The sequence below is a fragment of the Osmerus eperlanus genome, chromosome 12 (genome assembly GCF_963692335.1).
Source record: "Osmerus eperlanus chromosome 12, fOsmEpe2.1, whole genome shotgun sequence".
NCBI lineage: Eukaryota > Metazoa > Chordata > Actinopteri > Osmeriformes > Osmeridae > Osmerus > Osmerus eperlanus.
Window position 1 is genome coordinate 11159141 of NC_085029.1, and position 8590 is coordinate 11167730.

Consider the following 8590-nt stretch of genomic DNA (forward strand, 5'->3'; position numbering starts at 1 on the left):
GTTCCATGTGTTTCCTCAGGAACATGTTGGTGTTGTAGGTCATTTCACACTCCCAGCAGAGGAAGCGCTTCCGCCCATATGCCACCTCTCACGGGCAATGAGCTGGCACTGCATATGACAGTCTCTCGGACACTTAGAGCAGCAATGTGGAAGTTTTCTAGGAGCTGAGGTCATCTTCTCTTTCATTCTCAGAATGAGCTGGATCCTGATCCATCTCCAAGATATTTTCCTTAACTGATGTTTCCATTTGAAAGGTCCTGCTGACTACAATTGTGATGAGAGCAGACACTCCTGTTTGTTCACTGACCAACCCCAGTTTCCACCAGAGGGAGACTGAGGGTAGAGACGATGCAGTGGCCAGCAGGGATATGCTGAGAATATAAAACAGGAGAAAGTGGATCACTAACATTAATGTTTGGTACCATCTTCTATGTCACATAACAAGGGGATGACTTACAATTCAATAGTTATAATTGTCTGATTTATAAGTAAATTTTGGGAGGCCAGCAAGGGCCATGGCCTTGGGCCAGGAGGTGCAGTGAAGGAAGTGGTGGACCTGAAACACAGCTATGTTAACTTGTTCAAGCATCAGATCGGACAGTTTCAGTTTGGATCCAAATGAGCAATGAATTGACAAATTAGCTAACGAAACAAACTCAGATAGGCTATCTGTTTTAAACATACATTTTAAAACATGTATCCTTGTGTATTCAGACAACTTGTGTTTAATACACGTTTTTTGGTCCGTTTTCTTGTGTTGAAAATGGTAGATAATCATTAATCCGATTGGAACCTTATAAGGCGCGGAACTGTAAACACTGCTCTACATTTAACCGGAAACATTACTAGCCGGACACCGAGTCAAAAAAAGGACAACAACAACAACATATTTCTGTAACATTAGCAGAAATCTGGTACTATATGGTTAGGTCTTTGCTATTTTTTGGTGTTTACTACACCAACTTAGTAGTCGTGGTATACTGTAGGTGTTATCTTTATTTGTCTGAGGAGCTCGCATACTGTAGCTGCCAGAGCTGGCGTTATTTATTTTTTTCAGAAACGGAACGATATCTAGTCACGTCGGGTCAAGATGGTGCGCAATCGCACTTGTGTGCACTCCTGCCTGGTCATTTTCGCATGCTAGATAGCAAGCTGTGTATATTATCTACAGTTAAAACTGAGACGCGACACAAGAAGGAATGTTCAATTATGCTGACGAATATTGGAAGTTGTAGAGTTGTGTGTAGCTAGTTATCTAGATGCAACGATGACATGTCATAGGTTGATGGGCTCGTAGCCTCGAAGAACGACGATTCAAATGCTAGCTTGTTACTACAAGTCAATAACAGCAGTATTGTGACAGCTAATGTGAGCTAGTGGCCAACGTTAACCTTACTCAGCCACGACAGCACAATATATTGTCAACGTCCACCAAATTGATATCGTAAGTTAAACTACTTAAACTACTACCGGCGGTAGCCAAGATGCCTGGAATGGTTGCGTTTGGGCGGCGGTGGGGGATTGCAAGTGATGATCTTGTATTTCCAGGCGCATTTGAGCTGTTCGTCAGAGTGATATGGTAGGTGATAAGCAAACAACAACACTCTTTGATTCATGATACATATACATTGTAATTATTGTCTACAAATAATAGTCACCGCTCATCCTGAAGGCTATACTGATGTAGCTCTCTCCTGTGTGTTGTGACAGGTGGGTTGGGACGTTGGTCCTGTACACTATCCACAAAGACAGCTTTGCGTGTCCAGGAGGAGGGGTTCTCCACAGCTATCTGGTGGTCCTACTGGTCGTGCTAGCTCTCATCATCCTCTCATTATGTGCTATTGTTTATGTCAGTGCTCAAGGTAAATACTCATCTATTTAAGTGCCCCTCACCCATACACTCTCTCACTCACTCACACACACACACACACACACGCACACACACGCACACGCATTGATGAAACACATAGCTTAACCTCCACCCTGTCAGGGATGTGGAATCATTTTGTCTGTGGGGAGTCAGGTGGCTGAGTGGTGAGGGAATCGGGCTAGTAATCCGAAGGTTGCCAGTTCGATTCCCGGTCATGCCAACTGACGTTGTGTCCTTGGGCAAGGCACTTCACCCTACTTGCCTCGGGGGAATGTCCCTGTACTTACTGTAAGTCGCTCTGGATAAGAGCGTCTGCTAAATGACTAAATGTAAATGTCTGTGTTTCTACAGGGACAATTACTAACCCTGGGCCGCGGCGCTCCATCCCAGCACTGGTGTACCTACGGGCTCTTCTGTACCTGCCTGAGCTGGTGTGGGCGTGTCTGGGGGTCATCTGGGTGTCTGGCGACAGTCAGGGCTGCGAGCCAGCAGAGGTGGGCGCGGTCATAGCTGCTGTGGTGGCCAGGTGGGTTTCATATACCAGGGCTCGAAATTAACAGCGTCCCGTTCTGGAGAATTCAGTTCCCCTGTTCCCCCTTCCTTGTGCGTGCGCGAAATCATTACGTTTTCTCTTGTTGCTTGGTTGAGCTGAATGTTGTGTGTTAGCTTATAGTGTACTCTATCTACCTACCTACCTTCCATGAGCATAAGGTACATTTCTTGATGTTGGTTAGACAATCTGCACTCAAATACAGGCTTTAAAGTATAGTATAGTGTTGTATTGCTCAATCGTTAGTCAGTCCTTGTTTTCAGAGTCTGTAACAGCTAGTGCTAATCCGTGTAGTGTAGCCTACAGTAGTAAAATCAGGGGAAATCTGTTCCCCCTGTGTTCTCAGTGTAAAAGACTGGTGTATAGATGAAACTTGTTATACATAATGATCACAGTAACATACATCACCAGCATCACTATATTGCTTTATAAATGTCCAGACTGTAATATACAGGGGGGAGCAACTTTCCTCAGGCCTCAGGTAAACATTTTATTGAAATTATCTTTTTTTTAATTATCTATCTTTTTTTCTACCTTTCGAAACCTTTTTTCACACACGGTGAAAGGAGAGTAAAGGGGAGAACAGAGAAGCCTAAACAGAGAAGCCTAAACAGAGAAGCCTAAACAGAGAAGCCTAAACAGAGAAGCCTAAACAGAGAAGCCTAAACAGAGAAGCCTAAACAGAAAAGCCTAAACAGAGTACAATAGAGTACAGTAAAGTTTAGTAAAGTCCTCATCAAGTACTCATCAATGATGCAAACCTATTTTTTCAACAACAAAAAAACACAATTTTTTTTTCAAACCTTTTAGTAGAAAATATTTTTCAAACCTTTAGAAACTTTTTTTCCAAAACTTATTTCAAACCTTTAGAAACTTTTTTTCCAAAACTTATTTCAAACCTTTAGAAACTTTTTTACTCGGGAGCCCTGTCAAATACTTAAAAACCATGCCAACATTTTGTTGACCTTCCATGTAGACAGTTTTCATGTAAAATGTCTCTATGATATCATGATCTCTCTAAACTCATCTAACACTCGTGACCAAACTTTGCATAATGTTGACTTTGTCTCTTTATCATGCTGAGTTCCTGTCTGTCTCATCCAGTTGGATCCTGCTGCTGTCTACGGCAATAGGGGTGTTGTTTGTTTTCGATCCCCTGGGCAGCACTGGCCCAAAACCTGCCAGAGAGGAACTGCTGGGGGTGAAAGACCTGGAGAGCAGCGAGGGCTCCCAGCTCCTGTCCACTGCCCGCTCCCTGGCGGTCCGTGTGTGGGAAAGCCGGCTCCGGCTCCTATGCTGCTGTCTGCCCCAGGACGAGAGCCACCGAGCAGCCTTCTCCAGCATCGCACAGCTAGTCAGCGGGTTCTTCTCTGTAAGTGTGTCTGTGTGTATCTATGTGCGTGCATGTGTGGGTCTCTCTATATTAGTGTGTTTTTACTGATCTGCGTGTGTGTTGCAGGATACAGACCTGGTAGCCAGTGACATAGCAGCAGGCTTGGCCTTACTGCACCAGGAGCAGGATAAGATGGAGCATTGCAGAGATCCAGAAGACGTTGTGTCCCATAGCCCCTCCTCACCCATTGTAAGTACAGGACTCACTAGACAGTCAGGCAGTCTCTCATGTCAGTGAGTCAGCATTCATCAGTCTGTCATTAAACCTGGCATTCAGTCTGTCGGTCTCTCAACAGTCAGCCAGCCAATCAGCCAGTCAATCGGGTAGTCTCTCAAGTCAGTGATTAAGTCATTAATCTGTTAGTTGGACATTAAACCTGGCATTCAGTCTGCCAACAGGCAGCCAGCCAGTCAGTTCATGTGAGTCCTCAGCTGTGTGTTTTCCCTGCCCTGCCTCACAGGCTGAAGACCTTGAGGCAGAGCTGGAGAAGGCAGTCCACTGTATGCAGTTTGCTGTTGCAGCATATGGCTGGCCCATGTACGTCTACTCCAACCCCATGACCGGAGCCTGCAGCCTCAGCAGGGACTGGTGAGCCTGCGCTCTGTCTGCCATGTCCAGGTTAACCAGTCGAGAGGCTGAGCCCCACAGGGACTGTGCTGAGCGGGGGTCGTGTGTCTCTGTGTGTGTGTCTTAGCTGTGGGAGCCAAACTGCAGAGTATGACATCGTAGGTGGAGACAATCTCGGCTGCCATTTCTCCTCCATCCTGCTCAGCACTGGGCTGCAGTACCGAGACTTCATCCATGTCAGCTTTCACAACCAGGTAAGCTACCCACAGGATCATGTACACTCACTGACACAACACACATGCCTACTAAATGCCATTACTGACAACAATCAGACCTTGGCAACTACTGACACAACCAGACATGTCAATTCATACTGCTTATCCGAGGTAGGCCTAACAGTGTGTTGCTCAGTGGCTCTGTAGTCTTGTCTTGTTTGTTCCAGATCTATGAGATCCCGTTCTTCGTGGCTCTGGACCACAAGAGGGAGGCAGTCCTGGTGGCAATCAGAGGAACATTGTCGCTCAGGGTCAGTGGCCTGTGCCCTCCCTTGACTCACTGTACAGTAACCTACCTGGTCACCTAGAACATTCGCCTTCCTGTAGCAAAAGAATAGTTTGCATATCATTACTCTACTTGTCTGTCTCTAACCCTTTCGGTTTGTCCTGTGGTGTCCATGCAGGACGTCCTGACGGACCTGTCTGCTGAGTGTGAGGACCTGCCCATCGAGGGCGTGTCAGGAACCTGCTATGCCCACAAGGTCTGGAGAGACTGCTCGAATGTCTAACACCATTAGTGTGTGTGTGTTACACTTCTTTAGCTTTGAGCAGCAGTGACATTGTGGAGAGAGGGTCTTCTCCGGAGTTGTGCTCTGTGTAGACAGTATATCGGACGGCCAAGATGACCAGTGCATCTGTGGTGCTGAGTTGGCCTTGTCTATCTGAAAGCTGAATGGTGTGTCTCTGTTTCTCCAGGGCATGTCACAAGCAGCTGGCTACATCTACAAGAAACTGGTCAACGACGGTATCTTAAACCAGGCCTTCGCCATCGCTCCGGTAAGAGGCAAAGAGCTGACGTCAAAGTGTATTACTGTATCACCAGTGTAGACTAACTCACCAAGAGTCTCTCTTTATTTATGATGCAACCCCCCCCCCCCCCCCCCTCCCATCCCAGGAGTACAAGCTAGTGATCACGGGCCACAGTCTGGGTGGGGGCACAGCGTCCCTGCTGGCCATCCTGCTGCGCAGCTCCTTCCCCAGCGTACAGTGCTTCTCCTTCTCTCCACCAGGGGGACTCATGAGGTAAGGACCGGACCGTTCTGTCTGGCTACTGATGACAACTCTTCTGGCCGTTGAGCATCCAAGAAGGACATTTATATTTAAATATCCAACTGTCGTCCCAGGCTGCCCCCTCTACTGACTGATTTGTGATTGGTCCTGAAGTTGTGCTACTTCCTCTGATATTAGTAGTACAGTACTACTTATATCAGAATATCATACTACTAGTACTAATATTTGTGTATTTATCGTGATCAGTGTCTTGTCTCCTCACTCCACAGTAAGGCGCTGGCTGACTTCTCCAAACAGTTTGTTGTGTCGGTTGTTCTGGGGAAGGATTTAGTGCCCAGGTAAGAACACAAATGCATTACTGGTAGCCAGGAATTTTAACTGACCTCTCAACCTATCTTGGGAATATGCTTTCCCTGTCTAGCCCTTCCCACTACCTCCCTCCTCTCCTCAGCTTGATGTCAGATAACTTAAATAACCCAAAATACTGTTGTGAGTTTCAGTGTCAAGTTTCAATTCCTCTTACTCAAAGGATTGAGATGATAGCTTGGTGTTCGAGTGAGTTGGTATTGAAGTGTTGTGTGGTACGGAGTGAGAGTGGAAAGTTAAAAGTGTACTGCGATGTGAACACTGTTATAGACTCTGGAGTGATGGCACAGCTATATTTGGCCGTGCCCTGTTAAAAGAGACACTGATAAAATGAGAGCAACTCACTTTCTCTCTCCTCCGGCCCTGCTCTTTCTTCTTCTTGTTCTATAATCAGGTTAAGTTATCCAAACATGGAGGATCTGAAGAGGAGAATCCTCAAAATGGTTTCTAACTGCAATAAGCCCAAGGTGAGAATGGAGGTCTTGTTTGTAGAAAGCTCTTAAGGCTCTTTCCATACGTTACATTCCTTCTCACATTCCCCATTACTCTCTCCCTCTTTCTTGCCTTACCCCCTCCATCTCTTTCTTCACCTATTCTCTCCCCCTTTTTCTCCCTCCTTTTCCTCTCTCTCCCTCCCTCTAGTACCGTATTCTGCTGCAGGGTTGTTGGTACGAGCTCATTGGAGGAGTCCCTGACGACTTCCCCACTGAGATGGACAACAGGCGGGAGGAGGAGCTTAGCCAGCCCCTGCTGGGGGAGGAGTCACTGATGGTCCGCCGCTCGTCGTCCTATCAGAGCTTGGCGTCAGAAGACTCGCCCGTTCACACTGCTCAGCTACCGCTCTACCTGCCTGGGCGAATCCTGCACCTCACAGAGGACGGACCGTCACGCAGGTCTGTGTAGGTTTACATAGACACTCACATACACACACATTCCCATACTGTAATACAGTATATCTCTAACAGTACAGCTATACTTCTGTTTATCAAATATTTTTTTATCTGACCTTTTCTTGTGCTACTTCACCTTCTCTTTCCCGCACCTTTTTTCTTTCGTTCTATCATCCTCTCTTCCTTGTCTCTATCTTCTCCTCCACCAGATCCTGTTTCTCCCAGGTGCGTTACCGTGCAGAGTGGTCCACTGAGGCTGCGTTCCGGAGTATTTTAATCAGCCCCAGGATGATGTCAGACCACATGCCCGACCGGGTGCTTCAAGCCCTACAGAGTCTGACACGTGACAGGCCATTCTCACTCTGCCCCTCATCGCTCAGCAACAGCCATCTCAATGTCATCTGAGTTCAACTGACCAGCCCCTCTTCCAAGCCCCAGTCACCCTTGTCCAAGCCCCAGTCCCCCTCTTCCAAGCCCCTGTCACCCTTGTCCAAGCCCCAGTCACCCTTGTCCAAGCCCTTGTCCTCCTTGTCCAAGCCCCAGAATACCTTGTCCAAACCCCAGTCCCTCTTCTCAAGCTCCTGCTTTGTCCTGCTCCTTTCTCCAGTCATAGCCCACTGTCTCCAAGGGCCTGTCCCCTATCCTACACAAACTTTATCAGAATGTACAGAACTTTCCCCAAAGGACTTGGAAAGAGAGTCACAATTACTTTGTTTCTGCATTATGTATGCATTTTTTCATGATCTTATTGCCATTTTTCTTGCTTATTTATCTGATTTTGAGAGTACTGTGTCATTTTCAAAAAATTGTGCTTTGTGTACAAAGTTAGGTAACTTTAAATGTGTACTTGATACTCATTTGATCTGAGGATTGGGGGGTTGTTAACAATCTGACCCAGAGGCTACAGCCATCCTCTGCATCATGTGGGTGTTCATGTGTTGATAAGGTGATTTGTTTGTTCGGTAACTGTAGTCTGTCTGGTTGTTTGTGTTGAATGTCTGAGACTTTGAACATCAGGGTAAATAGTGCCTATGCATCACGGAACAACAACGCCTGAGAGGAAACTACTTGGAGATTAAATGGAAATGTCGTTTTTTTGCACTTTAAATATGCAGCAAGTGTAGAGCATGATTCTTATAATACTTTTGATTGATGTGAGAGCATCGTTTTCATGGAAATTAAGTAGATGAATTTACCAGCCTTTTATTTCTGGTAACTTGTTGACGCTTCACATACAGTACATGTCATGTTGTTTTCTGGTCATTTAACATGAATGGGGAAAAACATTCTGAAACTCTTGATTAGGGTTTAATTTTCACACCCTGAATTGTGTAATTTTCATTGTGGGGCCTTCAAACAAATGAAAAAATGACCTGGAACATGTGTGACCTGGGTTTCTTTTACTTTCTTTTATTCTTTGTTTAGAATATCAATACTTTCTTTAAACTTCTCCTACCAACCTGTTGAATTAAAGCTACAGCACACAGAAGAAGCAGTAGCCTACACACATAAATACCACAAATAAAGAACAAGTGGCTTTAACATCAAACAGAAACAGAGGTACGCGGTTATTCTTACACGGGGAAGTAAAATGTAATATGTATTATACATTCAAAGGATTATTTACTGTTTCTCTCATCAGTCCCTCCCAGCCCTCTTTTAGCGCGT

At 45.8% G+C, this 8590-nt stretch overlaps 1 protein-coding gene across 1 annotated transcript; it reads left to right on the forward strand.

Annotated features, from left to right (window-relative positions):
* Positions 1-839: 839 nt before the first annotated feature.
* Positions 840-8301, forward strand: daglb (diacylglycerol lipase, beta). The gene is made up of 15 exons (XM_062475205.1): positions 840-1579; positions 1711-1862; positions 2222-2396; positions 3525-3792; positions 3880-4002; positions 4274-4401; positions 4508-4634; positions 4823-4906; positions 5060-5137; positions 5352-5432; positions 5551-5678; positions 5936-6004; positions 6427-6499; positions 6675-6925; positions 7132-8301. The coding sequence occupies exons 1-15, from the start codon at positions 1485-1487 to the stop codon at positions 7325-7327; spliced, it is 2028 nt and encodes a 675-aa protein (XP_062331189.1). The 5' UTR covers positions 840-1484; the 3' UTR covers positions 7328-8301.
* Positions 8302-8590: the final 289 nt, after the last annotated feature.

Excerpts from the sequence above, each read along its gene's own strand:
- daglb (XM_062475205.1), top strand. The coding sequence starts at position 1,485 with ATGCCTGGAATGGTTGCGTTTGGGCGGCGGTGGGGGATTGCAAGTGAT. Across the intron at positions 4,003-4,273 it reads ATAGCCCCTCCTCACCCATT|GCTGAAGACCTTGAGGCAGA; the intron begins GTAAGTACAGGA and ends CCTGCCTCACAG. Across the intron at positions 4,907-5,059 it reads GAGGAACATTGTCGCTCAGG|GACGTCCTGACGGACCTGTC; the intron begins GTCAGTGGCCTG and ends GTGTCCATGCAG.